Source organism: Diplotaxodon limnothrissa, linkage group LG14 (assembly GCF_057381915.1).
Source record: "Diplotaxodon limnothrissa isolate DT_005_m linkage group LG14, D_limnothrissa_male_GT1.1, whole genome shotgun sequence".
Lineage (NCBI taxonomy): Eukaryota > Metazoa > Chordata > Actinopteri > Cichliformes > Cichlidae > Diplotaxodon > Diplotaxodon limnothrissa.
In genome coordinates, this window is record NC_140609.1 from 3,134,287 (window position 1) to 3,153,326 (window position 19,040).

Consider the following 19,040-nt stretch of genomic DNA (forward strand, 5'->3'; position numbering starts at 1 on the left):
TGTTCTGCTATGAAACTCACGAAGATGTAATTAGCTTCTAGCGGTTGTGTGCGTTTGTGTTTTTGTGCACATCGATCGAGCTGGACAAACTGGATGCAGAGATGATCAAGCTCTTGGCCTATCAGAGGATCCAGCAGCTCTTTGCTCCCAAAGTGCCCAGCACTCAACCTCCCCCCACCACCAGCACTACCCCAAAAACCTCAGCACCCCACCCAAACAGTAAGATACCTTTGCACTACAGTTTAGTCTGTTTACTTGTCAAGAAGTCAGTTTTTCTGCTGTTTGATTGCTGTTTTGTTCTAATTATTAAAACCTACACTCTCCTCCTCCCAGGTCAGAAAAAGGTGCAAGCCAGAGCGGTCTTTTACCCTCTGACAGGAAGAGGAGCAGCTGTCAGCATGTGCTATAGGACGTTACACGTAGGATCAGGTAGGACATTCAGTCGCTGTGACTTTGACCCTGCTGCATTCTGTGCCCTGGCTCTGAGCCACTCTTAGGTTTCACCTGTGATGGGGAAAGGTTCACGTAGGAGAACAGCATTAAAGCTGCTCTCACGTAGTTTTTTTTTACCAGTTCACCAAACTCTAGTTAATCATGTTTGATTTAGGTTATATTCTTGCCTCGTGACTAAAGTTTAATAAGACCGAAGTAGAACATAGGTAGGGCCCCATCATACCTGCTGTGTGGTGCCTGGCAAATGTCACCGTACAGCAAAGTTGATGTTACATGTTGTAAGCTGTCATCTCTGCTGGTCATGCACTTCTGCATTTTTATAATCTGGTGTGTTGTTGCATTGCTGCTGCAGCTGGGTTAAAGTCTGTTTTTAATGGCATCCTAACATCATATCAGTACAGAAGTTTAGAGGTTCACAGGTTTCACAGAGGGAGATGTTGAAACTTTGAAACTTGGCAAAAACTTTAAAATTCCTTGGCTTCCAACTTTGACTTCTTCTCCTTCTCTACCAGCGCTGATTTGGAGGACGGGCAACACCTATTGTTCAGAAGAATACTGCAGCACGTACATGCACCGTAACAGCTAGCATGAATGGATATAGCTGTGTGATGGTCTTACTGGTGACACACAAAGCTGCCAACACAGCAGGTGTACCACGGCCCCTGGTTTGGTGTCTTGGCTCTGAGCTAATCACTCTTACAGATATAAAACTGGGAAGTGATGCAGAAGCAGTGTGATGGTCACCCCATCATTCATCAGCTTGCAGAACCACCAGACAGATTTGCTGACGTGCTTGGAGTCATTGCACTGCCTGATCCTTGGTGACTGTTTTTGGACTTTAACTCCTGGGAATGTTTTGCAGTTGTCTTGCATGTTTTCCACTTGAATAGTGAATAATCTTTCTCATGGTAGAATTATGAGCGTGTTTGGGACTGGCTTCATGCAACTTCAGATACTGACATGCAGCACTCATTTATTCTTTAAGACATCTTTCCTCTTTGGCATTATGTCGACACACACCAGAATGCTTCTGAGTTTATAGAGGTGGTCACTCGTGCTGATAATCAGTTAATCAGTTGTGTTTGATTAGCAGTATGTACCTGCTACTTGTCATCTTTATTTCTATGGAAGCAACAAGGGTTTGCTTAGTGCTTCATACACTAATTCTGCATTTTGGCTTAGTTTTGTCAAATACATGACAGTGTAATGTCATATTTTATAGTTCATCTGAGGTTATATATCAAGATTTAATTTCAAGACCTGCTAAAAACAAGATGATTTTTATTTTGTCCCAATATGTAAACCTTGACAGAAGGTATCCTTTTAACCATGACTGTACTTCTGCACGACAGGCAGCAGTACACGACAGAGTATAATATAATAATGTACTGAGCCTGTACTAGCTCCCAATCTCTGCATCATTAGTCAGGTTGAGTGATAGTTGGTACCGTCATCTTTAAATCGGAGTATTTTAAGCAAGTTGTCTGTGAAAGTAAGTTCTTAGACCTGTGAGGGTCACAACAGGACCATGTGGAATAAAAACTACTGAACAAAAACACAATATGTCACATTGGAGTGCAGGTCATTAAAATACATTTTGACACGTCAATATTGCAGAAAAAAAATCCATGTTGCAAATCTGTATTCTTTGTGTTGTGGGAAAGGGTGTTTAAGTCTTTAACTGTTTCTCTAAGGTGCTGACATGGATGTGTGCCTTACAAACTACGGTCACTGCAACTACGTATCGGGGAAACATGCCTGTATTTTCTATGACGAGGTGAGGCTATTAAACTACATCACTCTGCAGAGCACTCCTGTGGTTGTTAGTGACCAAGATGTAAATTGTGTGTGTGTGTTTGTCGTCCTTCAGAATACCAAGCATTATGAGCTTCTGAACTATAGCGAGCATGGCACCACAGTGGATAATGTCCTGTACTCGTGCGATTTCTCTGAGAAGACCTCACCATGTCCACCCGGTGGCCTGGTAGCCAAAGTCCAAGGAATCATTCGTAAGTACATCTCCGTCATCTGTTTGGATTGGCTTGAAGGAACCCAGGTCTGTGTGCCCAGTTTGACTTGGACTGCTGATGAGGTCGTCACTCATAGATTTTGTATGAACCTTTTATGAATATCCATCCATCTTCTTCCACTTAGCCACTCATCTGTATGTGTTCTGGTTAAAATGGTTAAAATTTTAATTGTGAAGAAATCATAACATCATTGCGTCTGTAAATTAAAGGAATACTTTAATTTATACTCTAATACTGAAAAGAATCAGTTTTAGTTTGGCTAGAATTTCAGGAAGTGTAGCCCCCCCATGTGCTTAATGTCAGTGTGCTGTTTGTTACGCTGACACTGCTCCTGCAGTATTGGTCAGCTTTTAGTGTTCTTCATCCAAATTGTGGTCAAGGTCACATTTGTCATTCTTAATGGGTACATGTAATTAGTTTGAGTAGAGAACCAGTTCTCCGTCTGTTGTAGGTTCTGGTTAGAGTGCCAGCTTGAAGTGCAGGAAAAAAACAAACCATGAGTTTGGTGTTGGAGTTCATCTCCATCCATAATGGCGATCTAGCCAGCGAGCCTGCTGGTAGAGAAAACACCAAATGGGAAAGAACGGGCTGGCTTATTATTAGCTATTGCAATTTCAAAGTAAAAGTAAGGATGCAGTAAACGTACAGTACAGTGGTAAACTTGGTGCATGTGGCATTGTAGCAATGAGAAAGGTAAATAAATAAAGTGTAAAATGAGCAGTCAGATAGGGCTCACGATCACGATTATTTTCACTGAAATTGAGATCGCGATTATTTGACGATATTTATTTAACCCTTTAAGACCTACTATAGAACCAAGTCCGCCAGAGCTTATATTATTTTTTTTACATGTTGTAGTGCCGTTTGTGGGAGCATTTCAATTTGCTATGCAACTGTTATAGCCCATATTTTAATAATATGTATGCATTAAGTCCATAGTAACTACATAAATTGCAAAAAAGTGCAATAAACTACAAAAAAATTGAAAATCGTTTTTGTTTTTTTGTTTTTTACATGTATTTCTACTTGGAGAAATTTAAGAGGTTTATCCCTCAAAACTTTAAATACAAAAAAGTTGCAAAAAATAGTTTACAACAACAGGAAATTTATTTTGAGTGTCTTCATAGTTTTATTTTGGAGATACACCAATTTTTATATACTGCAGGAAAAACGAAAAAACAATCCTATGATGCAAATTTGCAAAGAAAACAGCATGTGCATCAAAATAAACTATTTCCAGCAGTGCAATTCGAGTTCTAAGCATCCCAGCAACTATTCAGAAAGGTCAAACATGACCAGTATAGGCTTTTAAGGCCTACAAGTAAAAAACTACAATTTCCGCGAAAATGACGTCACTTCCGGTTTCGGCCAGGAAATGGCGGACATGCGACAGTTCGCGCTGACGTCTGTTTCACTGTGGGAAGTGTTACGAACAGCTGATCGGATCGGCAAAGCGTGTTTCTGGAATATTATGTTTTTGTTCCTGCAAGAGCTTTTTATGCAATTTTTGCAAAGCTTTATGTGGAAGGAAACCGTGACCGAGGACAAGCTGATGGCATCAGATGTAAGTACAACTCCTCCGGTTTCATATGCAAAACAAATTATTGCGCTAGCTTACACGGTTCCGGTTCTACAGGGATTTAAAAATAGTTACACAACACGGAGCGTGCTGCTCTGACCGGCTTTAAAGGGTTAACAATGACTTTAAAAAAATAATATAAAATGGTGTGCAACACCACTGAAGTTTTTTTACCTCTCTTTTCAACCAACAGCAGTCACTCTCCTCTCCAAATAACTTCTGCTTAGCTTTCCGGGCTTCCCTCGGGTCCTCTTAATCAGCGGTCTCCAACCTTTTTTGCGCCACGGACCGGTTTATGCCCGACAATATTTTCACGGACCGGCCTTTAAGGTGTCGCGGATAAATGAGGGAGGGGCTAATAATCGGCTCAGTCATTTTTAATGATCGTTGAAAGCCCAGATCGTAATCGTGATTAAAATTCGATTAATTGAGCAGCCCTACAGTCAGATATACTTGTTCTGTGGCAGACCACGTTATGTAAAGTCTGAATGTTGCTGTATCACATAAAGCTTCCAGTCTTAATCTGTTATTAAAGATCATTTGGACAGATGTTTGATTAGTAAAGAGCTGCAGTGTGAAACAGCATTAAATCAGATTTCTCTGTAACTGTTTATAGATGATGAGTGTAAAACATGTTTGCCAGAGTTCAGCTTTCCACATGATTTTAGTCTCATTTTCAAGACAAAGTGTTCATTTTTATTTTGTGGATAAAATGTAATCAGTGAAATCTTTTCATGGTTGCATTGTCTCCACATTAATGGAGTTTACTGTGACACTAGTCTGTACAGACGTCTTTCTCAGACCTGCTGCATTTCTTCTTTGCGTAGGTCGCAGTAAGAAACGGGAAGAGGACGAGGGAGCCAACTCCATGGTGGGGTTGTTGCCAGTAGGAGGAGTGATGAGTAGCCAACGTCAGGGTGGTGCTGAGCCGTCTTGTAGCTGCAAAGCGAGTAGCTCCAGCCTAATTGGAGGCAGTGGGGCGGGCTGGGAGGGCACGGCCCTGCTCCACCATGGCAGCTACATCAAACTGGGCTGCCTCCAATTTGTCTTTAGCATCACTGAGTTTGCCAGTAAGCAGCCCAAAGAGGAGCAGGCCACTACACCTGCTGCCAGTTGCACAAGCACCACCACCAGCAGCAGCAGTGTCATCAGCACCACCCTCAGCACCACCGCTAACACCTCCACACCACCACCACCCAGCACTGCCACAACAAGCGGCTTTTCCAACCAGGATGAGGCTGACTCTGAGACTGTACCTCCCCACCAAGTGCCCGTACTGCGTTCTAACTCTGTTCCATAATCCGCACAGGAAGCCCCGCCCTCCCTCTTATTTTGCACCTTCTGTGTCACGATGAAGGGAAAGCTGCACAGCTGGTTGGTCAACAGGGAAAAGTTCTTCTTTTTTTTTTTTTTTTTTTTAAATGGTTTATATCTTTGCATGAACTTGAAGTATTATTGACAATCTCTTTTTTTCTTTTTTCTTTTAAATGACTGACGTAACCGTTAGGACCGTTAGGACTTTGAGCAAACATTACTTCCTTGGGCTCAATCTTTGTTTTTGCCAGTATATTAGTTATGTATGGTGTAACCTTTTTGTCAGTCAGCCCATTTAGCACAAACATTTTTTTTTCTTTGTAGTATTCAATTCCATACATTCTAATTTCTTTTGCTGCTTTTGCACCACAGGTAGCTATATATGTATGAAAACATACATGCTTATACACTATAACATGTATATATAATGTAAATACATTTTAATTCAGTGCCTCTCGATTGGAGAAACATTGGATTTCATGTAGATTTGCCATTTTTTGGTTTTTAACTGTACAGCTCATTGAATTTGTGATACTGTGTAGAGTACCAGACGTTTTGTGATAAAACTTGTTCTTAGTCTGTACTTTCCGCTGTAGTCCATCTGTAAATACCGTATAGTTTTAGCACTCATTTTAACATCTTGTGCTGCTGTGTATATAAGCACTCTGTCTGTACCTGCTTGTCTGTTCAAACCTGTAAATACAGAAAGATTTTCTAAGAACAAACTCAGTGTTTATGCCTGTTATTTTCAGCCTTGTTCTAGGTCCACTTTGAGCTCTAGTTTGGTTTTCACTTTCTGAGACAGCAAGTTCAGTACTGACAGGGGTGGATCTACAGGGGTGGCATTGGGTGGGCATGTGCCACCCTAAAATAATCTTTGCCACACCCTAGTTGTTTGCATATGACATGTTGTTTATTAAAATAAGTTAGCATTAACACTTTGAGCCTAGCTGCAATTAACGTTGAATATAAATTCTAAAAAATGAATATATTGCATAGCGTTATCCTCCCTCCCCTATTAGAAAATGGTTCAGCCCTGCTTTATTTCTTGTTGTCGGTAGCAACCAATGCCTATGATTGGGCAGAGCACATTTGGAATCAAGAGTTTATCAATGAGGTCGACGCGGACCTGGTCATCATACTGTTCATTCAGAATGCTGGTGGGCTCGGCTTGTTTTAGGACAAAAAAAAAAAAAGTAAAAATGGACAAAGTGATGACGTGCTCCGTGAAAAGCAGACCGTGGGTTGGAACAGAAATAAACAGAGATGTGTTTTGTTTTAATTTCTGTACTTCATGGTTGTTTAATTCAAAAATACAGGAAGCAGCAACAGATGCAAATACAGTTATTAAGGTGTCACACATTAGGGCTTTCACAAAGTTGGTGCATTAACTGTTTAGAAATGACAGCTTTAAAAAACATTGTTGTCTCTAGCATGATTATATCTTTGATATGATTTACTTTTAAACTCAAATGTTGCACGTTCTTCACAAACAACTACGCTTTAGTTACACCACTTGACACAACATTTTACTATTTATGTAATCTGGAGTATCTGGGTGCTTCACACTATCAGCTACATTGCTTTATTAGTCCACCTGACAACTTACACCAGTTTAGTCTAGCCCATTGTTAATTATACACCGGCTACCGAACTACACACCTGAATGCAGCCAGGCTGATTTCATTCTGGCTACATTCCTGTTTCCTATCCTGTTTCCTCAGTTGTCGCCAAATCGTTGCACTGGACTCATTACTCAACCTTGGCTCCCTCGCTTGCATACTCACTTTGCTTAAATTCACCTTGGTGTCCTTTTGCCAAAGCTGCTGCTGCAGAGCTGAAGAGCTGTGGAGAGAGGGCTTGAGTGGAGCGACGTGGAAAGCAGCAAGCTGCATGGTGTTACACTCAGTGTTGGGGAGTAACGGAATACATGTACCAATGCTACGTATTTAAAATACAAAATATGAGTAACTGTATTCCGTTACAGTTACCGTTTAAAAAGGTGGTATTCAGAATACAGTTACTTTGTTGAAATAAAGGGATTACACGGCGGCCTTTTCCTTTTGCCCTCTCTATTTTTGGTAATTCCACGCTGGTGGAAACCCAAACAAAACACGCATTAAGAGGCTCTAATGCCTGTGTCTCAATCTCGTGGCCCATGTCACCTCTAATGACATGAAGAAATATTTTTAAAAATTATTATGCAAAAAATTATTTAATATGAAGGCAATAGGCAGAGTGTTACAGGCATCGCCCTAAAGAATGTAGCCTCGTGGGCAGTGTAGTCCGTGCTGCAGGGAGAATGGACTGCCATACCCGTTATGTGTCTGTGAGCGAGGGAGGGAGAAAAAGGAGAGTGGAAAAGTACGAGCTGTCACTGAGCAGAAACGGGAGCTGGAAGCATGTAAATATAATAATAACCACTGCAGCCGAAAAGAGTGCCTGACGAGCCCAGTTGTAAGTAAGCTATTAAGACTCGACTGTACGCTGTGTTCGTGTTTTCCTCTGAAACAATAAGTTTTGTTGGAGCAGTCTTTCAACGCCTCTCTCTGTCTCTCGCTAGCAAAGTCGACCCAGACAACACAGTAAAGCTAGTTTTCGGCTACGAGCCCGACACGAACCCGACGTATTAGCCAGAGGTCCCTTTACTACGGCCGCTGACCTGTTTTATATAAGCACGGAATAATTTTCTATATGAGATCGCTGCAAAAATGGTGAGTACCTTCAGTAATAGTAATAAATCACACAGCAATAGTACATTCATGTAGTTGTAAAAAGCATGATAATATCTCAAGTAATCCAAAGTATTCAGAATAGGTTACTCTCACTGAGTAACGTAACGGAATACGTTACAAAATACATTTTAGGGCATGTATTCTGCAATCTGTAGTGGAATACATTTGAAAAGTAACCTTCCCAATGATGTTGCCTCTCTCCTGACACTTTTCGTGTTCCTTGTTTGCCTTTGACAGGAACTGCTGCCAAACCTTCCCGTTTCCCCAGGTCAAGACTGTTTTTACAAGTTCTGTCATATCTGGGATAATTGTAATGGTTAAGTCAGTCACCTAATCTCAGAGTGTGCTTTTCAGTTTCTGAAGTCAGCAGGACCCACAAATAAGCACGATGAACAACTGAAGGTGGCTGCAGCAAATGCCTAGCAGAGCAAGGGAGGGAGTCCAGCATTTGGTGATGTCCATGGCTTCTTCAGACAGTCATTGATATTAAGGATTTTCATCCAAGTATTAGAAAATATTAGAAAACCAGCATCTTTGTATAAAAAGTGCTGTACTTCCTAACCATTAAATTAAATTAAAGCTGAAAGTCTGCCTTGAATCACATGTTGATTGTTTTATTTGAAATATATTGTGGTGGTGTAAAGAGAAAAAGTTTTTGAAAAGTGTCTTGTCCAACAAATTATAGACTTATGTATACTTCATGCTATACACATGTCTTATGTTAACAATTAGACATTTAAAATTCTGATTTGCTTTGCTGATTTTGAAACATTTAGCTTGTTATATGCAATGCTGTGCAAGTCTTGAACCATTGGTCATTTAATTATATTTTGCTTGCAGGGAGCCAGACCTTCATGTAGTTTTTAAACATGATCTTGAGCAGCAGTTCTCCAAAGCTTCCAAAGTTCTTTCATAGTTTTTCTTTGGACATTAGCTGCATTTTCACTCATTTTCAAATGTTGGTTTGATCAACTGCTGAAAACCTCTGTTTGAGGTTACCTGTCAAGAAGCTCTTCTTAAGGAAGGCAGGCGGGACGAAAAGCCTGAGGAGCCAAGTTACACAAGAAGTGGACTGAAAATCAGTGGCATATAGAGGGATGAATCGGACTTAGAATTGGTCCAGACTGCCATCAGTATGTGCAAATGAGATCAGGACAGAGGCAACAGTGAGTGTTTATGATTATCTCTAAAACACAGGGGATGCTGTTTCACAGATGGGAGCTGGATTTTAGCCAGTGCTCTTGGGAATCTTGTCAACACTGATGACATTTTAAACACAAAAATACTGTCAAATTTTGATCCACCATGCAGTCCCATCAGGGAAGCATCTGATTGGCAACAGCTTCATTTTTCTGTATAGCAGTGATCCCAAACACACTGCCAATGAAGTAAAAACCCACCTGGATAGAAAAATACACACTAGGAGCCTATGAGTGATGGACTGGCCTCCCCAACCTAGATGTCGACATTATTGAAGCCGTGTGGGATCATCTTAACAGAGAATAGAATAAAAGGCAGCCAACATAAAAAAGAGCATCTTTGAATGTTCTTCAAGAAGACTAGAGATCCAGAATACCCTGTTATATTTATTAACATCATTAAACACTAGTGACCTGGTTCCACTAGAAGGAAGCAGGAATTCCAAAACAGGTGTGCTTAAGAGAGTTTGGGCGGGTTTGAAGAATAAAGAAAATGCCAAATGTCAACTTTCAAGCTTGTTAAAATGGTGCAAACTCTGTTTTTGCCTTATATACTGTAGTTCCTATCCAATATTATCCATGCACTATGGAAGGTGTAATCGGGATTAGCTAATGTTGAGCTAACAAAGTAAGTGAGATTAAACTGAAAGACAGAACTGGCTGACCTCAGTGAGAAAGGTGTTACCTTATATTACAAGGGTGGAAATGATAGGCATACTGTACATAACTGCAAAACTGAGGGCAAAGAGAGGGAGCCTTTCAGGTCTGGCATTAGACTAAACTTGGGTGTAATATTTCTTTATAACCAGCATAAGCTAATTATTGGATGATTTTCTGCTAAAACCATATTCATACGTGCAAGTTTGTTTTCCAAATGAGACATCAACACCAAATGCGTGGATGATGTTTTCAGTATGGAGGTAGAAACAGTAACATGGCTCGTGTGTCATTAGTTAAAACAGAGTTTATTCAAAATGCTGAGCAAATTTTAGGGTAAAATATACATAAACACAGAAAGAATCCCAATGTTGTACTTGCTGCATTTTTACATGCCACAGTTTAGCATATGTTGCTCATTGTGCATTCACTCTTGTGACTCTCGTCCTAGATACAATGTAGCATCTTAAAAGGGTTTCGTTCTCAAAACACGAGGTACACTACAAACAGCAAAGTCTACCATCACCTTTTATTCGACATAATGAATGAGTCAATTGAATCACTGACCAACATAAATACTCATCTTGGTTTACACACACAGATACACAAAGATAGAGTGAGAGGAAACCATTCAGCATGAGTTGTTGTGATGTAATTACTTTTCATTTGATGTGAAAAATTATTCAAAGTCAATGAGATGGAAAGTGTTCTGCAGTCTATCACAGGAACTGGCATTGTTTACTTCCCCTCCAGCTCATCATTTGCTCTATCTCGCAGTCACAATTATTCTCTCTGTCTTACTGTCACACACATTCCACTACAGTGTATCACATGCCTCATTTAACTAGACACCATGTGCGCATGCATGTGTGCAAACCCTTATGTTTCTGCTGCTGTATTGTGTTTTTTGTCTATTTGTTTTCATTGGGATGTCACTTGGTGTTGGGATGCATCTGTTAGAAGATAAATCTCCCTCATGCTGAGCTGTACTAACAAACATCATTGTATTGTACATTCTTTTAAATCCTATTTAAACCTGGAATGAGGTTTTGATATGTGTTTGTGTGTGTGTGGACATCTTATTTGGATCAAGACAACTGTATGAAAATACATTTTACTGTAAACGCAGCATTGTGTCCTTTAATTTCAAATCATCGATAGGCTGGTTTGGATAAAAGCTGTGACCACATCCTTCCTGTTTTGTGACATGCCTCCACACTACATCATGGGTAAAGTTTGGTTGTTTGGCTGGGTGTAGTGAGGGACAAGTGAAGGCCCTGAAAACCCATTTCTTAACATTCATGTTAAATTTGACAAAGTCAAACAGTTTTTTTTAGAATAATTAACTAACTCGGTGCAGTCCGGACACATGTGACATATGTCTAATAACCAGAATTTAATAGCATTTTAATTTACAATCTGACGTTTGTAGAATTGTTAGTTTGTGTTTCATTACCATATTTTTCAGTACTGGACTTTTTCTTGTTGTGAAAGTACAAAAAAGAATAATTCGTGTTAACTTTAATTTCCACATCTAACACCCTCCAGTGGAGGTTATGGTCAGAGTTTCAGAATAAATTCACCTTTTTTCTGACAATATGCTGTAAGAGCACTGCAGATTCTCAGGTGAGGGAAGGCGTCTCATATAGGCAAAAAACAAAGCCTTGCCATAGCTCACACTGTCAGAATTGTATTACCACAGGGAGTTTACATGCATTCAGTTGGTGATGCAAAACCATATATGGCTGACTAGTCTGCATTTGCACTGCTGGTATTAATTGTACACAGATATATTTTTTGGGTAATTTCAGTAAAATGACTGGATATTCATTTTGATTGCATTATTACAGATTTCCTCTTTATTTTAAATTGATCAAGTTTAAAGGTTCTCATGTATAGTGTGAAACTGTAATGTTAAACAAGGAGAAAACAACAACAATAGCAAAAAACCATCACACAAAACGCCTTTTAGATTTTTGCTTGTTGAAGAATTATTTTATTCTAGGGTCTACCCTTACAGTACAAAGCGCCTTGAGGTGACTGCTGTTGTGATTTGGCACTGTATAAATAATACTGAAATGAACTGAATAGTCCACGTCCAGATATTAGCCAAGTGTAAATGAAAGGTTAAGTAAAGATAACCCAACCCATCTTAACTCTAATGTCCTTTGCAAAGGAAAAGAGACAATTACGAAAGCAGAATGCTTTGCTCTGGTTGCATGCACCGAAGCTAGATGTAATAAATATATGTTTCTATTCGTTAAAGTGAATTGAAGTGGCACTTTGACTTCTACTGTATAAGGAATGGAATGGCACTAGTAGGCCATCAGAGTGCTTTTATACAACAAGCTGTTTATTTTACCTTTACTGACACCTACGACGATTTGAAACCATCGTTAACCTAACGTGTATATCTCTGGACTGTGTGGCATAGCTGCAGTACCCAGTGGAAACCCACACATGTACAGGGAGAACATGCCACAAACATTAAAGTTCCAGTCAGCTAGAATATTTCAACTAAATCTCATTTGCCGCGAGCTGCTAATCATTGCACCACCGTGCCGCAGTAACTCCTAACTAATGGCAAATCTAGTCTGTTTTGAGTATTTTTCTATTTGAATTTTTCCCTGTCAAATTAAAGTACTAGTTACATCTTTCATCATTAAAACATTTGCACACTATCGATATAACCAGGTGCAGTGTGATGCAGAAAACTTGTAGGCCCACGTGACACTGCTGAAGCACAGCACACAAATATCTAATTATGGTTATCATGAGAACAAGATTGTTGAATGTGGAGACGATGCATAAATGAAAACAGCACTGTGGCTGCACTCTCCTTCACAGAAATACTTTCTTACACATTTCCTGTCAGATCTGCAGTGTTAGCTGATGTCCACCTGATGGCAGTGTGACTCCAACTCTGGGACTTCAGCCGAATCCTCTGTCTTTGTTCTGCTCCCAATTTCTCATCTTCTGTTGTCCCCACCACCCCTCACTCCCCCACCCCATTTACAACGCGTATGAGAGGAAAGAAAAAGAGAGAAAAAAAATGTATCCCCAGGTCAAAATAAATAGCCTTTCACAGTTAATTTAATTGACTATTTTGTACAAAATCGAGGTAATTCCGCCTCGGCTGCAATAGCAAACAAGAATAGCACTGCCTTGGCAATCAGTTACCACGCAAACATAGAGAAAAGCTTTAATCTGCTTTTATCACAGAGGAGCCACGGCTGAAGTTTGTTAGACACTGTGAGGCACCTGTTTTCTTAATTGTTGTAACATCTCTGCAGCAAAAAAACCCCCCCCACACTCTCAGTGGAGTAAAGGTTAAAGAAAAACATGTAAAATAGCATTCAGGAGTTAGAGAACAACGCAGGGTAAAGGCCAAAAGGACAATAAAAACTCAGTTTGCATGTACAGGTCAAGAAAGCTTCAGCTCCCTCATCTAGTGCTCTTCTGTTTCCATAACTATGAATTAATACTGTAAAACCTCAGGGGGAAATGGTTAAAGGAGAAGAAATGATTGTCTGTTAAATTTTATGTTTTGTTGCATTTTTGGGCAAAATTGTGAAATCACCTCTTTGTGTAATTTTAGAGGTTCAGAGTTCATGTCACTGTCCAGAAGTGCTCCATCTCCTCCACTCTAACTTCTTAATCATCTTTCTCTCCTACCGGCTGGGTGTGTGTGTTTGTATGTGTGTGTGTCCCTCAGTGTCTGCCTGTAAAACAGAGAGCATGTCCGTTGGAGGTGTTGCTGTTCTCGCCTGTCCTGCTACCTCCAGCTGCGCGTCTACCGCCCCCCGCAGGCTGGCCACGGTTACCCCACGCTGACCTGTTTAATTGTCTGCCTGTCCCAGGGCCCACCAGTGAGCGAATGTGCGTGTTCCCACTGCGTCGAGGAGGACACGTGCACATATGCACACTGACAAGCTAGACACAAGAAGTGAGTGCATCACGATATGGAGAAAACCACAGTGTCTCAATCAGATACTGTCAAGCACGCTATAAGTGTGTGTCCCATTAAAATGTGGTTATATCAAAGAGCCTCTCTCAAGTCTGCCTATTGTTTTAAGGCTGCTGAAACAAGTGCACACATCCCACCCGCAGATTTACAAACTGCAGCTTCACACCAGCAACTAGAGAATCAACCATCACACAGAGTGTTAAGTCTGCACTTGCTTCTTCTAAATCTTTTTTTAGTAATAGACATGCTGCATCTTGATTTGCCACTACATACAAATTAGTTTCTATCTTTAATCATGCACATGGTATCGAATTTCTTAATCCAAAAAATTGGAATAGAATAAATGTACAGATCCTAAGGTATTTATCTGCATGTTTAGAAGATGACCAGTGCAACATTGTGCCAACATCATTTCAATGCACATGCCATAAAATCCCTTTACATATTAACAAGAACTGGTTGTACAAAAGAAATCCCTGAAATGATCTTGAGATCATCTTGCCTGGTTGGATTGATCGCAAATGTTACCAGACTGAGATCCCTGAGCTCCATGCCGTCTTTGAATGTTTTTCTGGTGAGTTCATACAATTCTAATCTTATTTAATACGACACGATGCTTATTTTGTGACGTTTGTTTGTCATTACTGTCTGAAAAGACAATAAAAACTATGGTTGTGGGTGGGCCTACCTTATGACTGAAAGGTTATCTACCATGTGAGCATGAAGCGCAGCTTGTTAAATATCCCCCAGAAAAACACTTTGCTCATGGTTTCAAATATTAAACGTCAAAAACTGACGTGTGACATTACAAAGGCTGTGTTCATACTTTAAAGTTAAAACGGTTTTCTTTTTTTTTTGCATTACGACTTTATTATTTTGGTTAAGTAGAATATAGCAACAACTTGCAGACAAAAATTACAACACTAACCATCCTGTGACAGAAGGTTTGGTTCTCACAGAGCTCTGATCTTAATACCATTGAGTAAGTCTTGGATTATAAAAGACAACGCAGAAGAAATCAACAACCTATTAGGTACCTGCCACTAAGGACCAGACTCTTGGGATAAACAGGTGAATGTAAAAATGGACCTTTATTTGAGTTTGAATCCAAAATGCATGGGATCAGAAATCTAACAGAAAGTAACAAGAATCTTCGTCGTCCTGTCGTCCAAAAAACATGAACATAGAAGAGAAGAGAGCAATGCTCTGACAAAGGACAGTCTGGATTTATAACCTCCAACCTACCAGCCGAGTGCCACCATCGCCTCGGAGATTCCTGCAGTTTGTCTCAGGAAAATGAGGAGCTTGATGGAACCTCTGCACCTTAAATATTTCCTCTAAGTTGTTAAGATCAAGACTCTGTGTGACATTTCTTCTTTTTATAGTTGGAGTCAAAATTCTCATTTTTATGCCAGATTTGCAGTTCATGCATTTGAATAGTGTTAAAGCCTAAAATAAGGGATGTGGCTGCATTGATGGGAATCTGTAGCTGACTGCTCTCTGTTAGGAATAACCTTTGCTAATTGCAGTCTCTGAAGTGGATCTCCTGACGGTGTTTGTACTGCTTCTTCCTTTTGGAGTATTTTTAATTGAATAATTGCACAACAGCAAATTTTTGCCCACTTCTTGGTGAGTGAAAATGTATTTTTGTTAGTATGCTACTTACCACTAATCACCACATATCTGTGTCTGCGTATTTCACCTGTACAGTTTATCCTTGCGTCTTGCTAACCAAAAATCAAAAAATAAACATGGCGGCAGAGTACAGAACCCAAAGATGACTGTTTTTTATTTACAGTCTATGATATTAACAGTACCTCAGTATTCACTGGTCAGCCATCTTTTGTCAAGAGAAGCAGGAAGATTGTGGATCTGCTGTACATACTGAATTTACTCATGGCTGAGATGTGATCACATATAGAAGTGACGATATCCAGATGTAGTCCGATATGGTCATTCCCATCCCACGGTGTCCTTCTGCAGTTATACTTGCAGTAACATGTTAATTCCACTAAATCAAGGAGAAAGTTTTTTACTCTTTTGGTTGGACAAGAGACAAATCTTCTGAACAAACTGTTATACTTTTATTCAAAAAAACTAATAAAAATAGCTTTAAATGCCACAGCAAATCACAAGGAGAAATATAGTATAGATTAATATGAAATCCATACTTTGTGTCATGGTGGAGGAGTGGATACTTTCCAGCGTGTCTGTGAAGTGGGAGCTGCGAGGGATTTCATATTGTGCTCTCAGTTGCGGATCATAGATGCTCAGCCACCCCAGGGCAACATGGGGCATCAGGATGAACTACAGGCCAAGGGAGGGAGGCTGATGTGTTTCTTAACTGTGTGTGTATATATCTATATATGTATGTGTGTCTGTGTATGTGGAGGCTATTAGTGGGAGGTGTGTGACTTGGGGGGTGGTAGCGGTTGCGGTAGGGTGGATACTGAGAGATGGTGTGTGTGTGTGTGTGTGTGTTTGCACTTCCATGCCAGCCCCCAGGCCGGCCCCATAGTAATTACACACTCCAGTGGCTGGACTGGGAGGGAAATTGAAGGCCTGGGCAGGAGGCCCCAGCTGCCTCACTCTCCCTCACCATCAGCCTGCTGCTGATTGAGCTTGCCTAACACACACACACACACTCACAAATGTACACATGCACACGCACACACACTTTGGAAACAGCCATGCCTGCACATGCACACTTGTGCTCTATTTCACTTTTGCATACACAAACACTGTCTCACTCTCTCTTTCACCAATCCTCAGAGGAAACTCGGCTTTGTGTTGCGGTAATGAGATTCTCACACACCCGGCCCTATTTACCAGCCCAGGCCAGTAAAGGGTGGGACTGAGTGAGTGAGGGGTTGGTTTTCATGTGTGTGCATGCAGGCGCACAGTGTGTGTGATTGAAGGTTGTAGTGTGAGCTCATCCAGCAGCTCGTTTTCTTGATGATGACATTCTCAGATTCAAAAATGTTCCTTCTCTTCCATCATCCAGACTGAGGAGGTTCAGGTGGTGTGGTTTAAAAAAAAGAGGATGGGACATGATTTTCTGAAATACATTTTTAAAGAGAAGAAGAGAAAAAGAACAGCAACATGGCTTTCTGGAATTACCCTACTATGTTTTTCTTTGGAGAGATGTGTCCATATCCATCATGTGTCAGTTAAAAGGCTCTGGCCTGCACCCAAGCTCTGTCATTCCTGATCAAGGTAGTTAGGTATGGCGGAGGGGAAGGGTTGAGGTGAATTCAGGTTGTTTGTTTCACAGCCAAATTGGCATTTGTAACCCATCCATCTCTATCTTTGTCTGTCACACCTACTCTTGTGCCAGCTTTCTCCACTACAATCTCAAATCAGTTACTTTTTATACATTTCTGGTAATGTTTTTATGTTTGTGTCAGATTATTTGTTTTATAATTAAATGTCTTTTTCATATTTATTTTGACTAAACATGGTCATTATACTTTTACACTGTATTCGTGAATGCCATCTCAAAATGTCATCACCTTTTTCAATTTTGCTCTGTAATGCACCTGGATGGAATTAAATACATGCAAATGGGTGTGATGCCGATGACTGGCTGGTTCATCCAGGCCATGTCCACACTAAACTTTGGTTTGAAAACGCATCTGTTTCTTTCCGTTTTGGCCTTCTGTCCACACTGAGACGCCGTTTTTGGCGTTTTAAAAACGCTCTCCAAAGCGGATACGTTTGAAAACGCCGTTTTCACGTTGCAGTGTGGACAGCGAACCCGGAGCCTTTCGAAAATGATGACGGATTTTAATCACATGATGCAGTCATGTGACCACTCAAACTAAGATAGATAACTAAGATCAGTTTTGACAGCCCTACTAAAATATCACTTTGTACATGCTCCAGATAGCTTTTCTTAGCTAGCCCCAAACAGAACAATTAGAAACTAACCAATGGAAAAAAAAGAATAAGATGAAGTAAGATTGATTGATTGATTGGTAATTTATTTCAACATGTGAACAATATACAAGTACATTTAGAAAAGAAAATAAGAGAGAAAAAAATACTATACAAATTACATACAAAAAAAAACATTATGTTGTGAGTGCAACAACATTAATTTAATTGATCTGTACAGTAAATAATTGTGTTGGCTTGATTGAACTGATTATACAGCATTGCATATGTGGACTTCTTAATTTGAATGTGAGGAACAGAAAGACAAAGTTCATAAAAGAACAATGTAAACGTGTTTGGATGTGTAAGTTGTATTAAGCTACTTAGGGATAAGAAAGTCTGATAGTTTGTCAGTCAGGGTGATGACTATATATGATGCGTCCAGCTTTCCAAGAAGGGTTTCGTTTTTGGTTAAATGGTGATTTATAGAGAAGATTTCTAATATCAATAGCTGTGCCTCTGTTTAAAATCATCTGACTATTTCACTTTCATGTCGAGCCCAGCTACTCTACTGCAGATCCCAAACAGTGAGACATTGTTGCATCTTTTTAAGTTGCACTAAATATATAAATGTTATGTCACAATGTCAGTTTTGAAGCTGCTCATCTTCACACAAGTGAAAGACATTTCTTGTGTTACGTGTCTGCAGGCTGAATGCTTTCTTTCCCTCTTCTTTTGTTTGCCATTTCCTCAGGTACACATACTGCAGGCTGGTGTCAATTTGGGGATCTCCAGCTAATCAGAGGAAGGAGGCTTTGATTGGACAAACCAGGAGTGCACACCTTGATAAGGAGACTCACCTGTGGCTGGGTGTGGCTCTCTTCCCTTAGAATTGTTTGGCACATATGTAATACGCCTCTGGTGTCTTTCTTTTGTTTGAAGGTTGTGGTGGGAGTAAAGAGGACTAGGTAAGTCTGGGGACCCCATACACTTCCTCACGTAGAGTCCTTTCTGTTAGAAACACTAGGGTAAGTAGGTTGGTGCCACCCATGTAATTTTGAGCTTGTTTTGAGTTGAGGGTTAGGGTCTTTTCCTTTTCTTGATTTTCTAGGATAAGAGCTCAGCTAAGTTTTGGTTTTGTCTTTTTGGTGGTTTTTTTTTTTTTTTTTTTTTTGGCACAACCTAACTGTCCCTTTCTCCCCCGCATGTATGAATTTGGGTTACTGTTTT

General features: G+C 40.2%; 1 protein-coding gene across 1 annotated transcript; it reads left to right on the plus strand.

Moving 5' to 3' along the window:
- Positions 1-86: 86 nt before the first annotated feature.
- Positions 87-5,445, plus strand: LOC146618235 (PHD finger protein 12-like). Its single transcript, XM_085370570.1, has 5 exons — positions 87-219; positions 334-429; positions 2,148-2,230; positions 2,324-2,462; positions 4,890-5,445. Exons 1-5 carry the CDS (start codon positions 102-104, stop codon positions 5,360-5,362), a joined length of 909 nt encoding a protein of 302 aa, XP_085226696.1. The 5' UTR covers positions 87-101; the 3' UTR covers positions 5,363-5,445.
- The last annotated feature ends 13,595 nt before the right edge of the window (positions 5,446-19,040 follow it).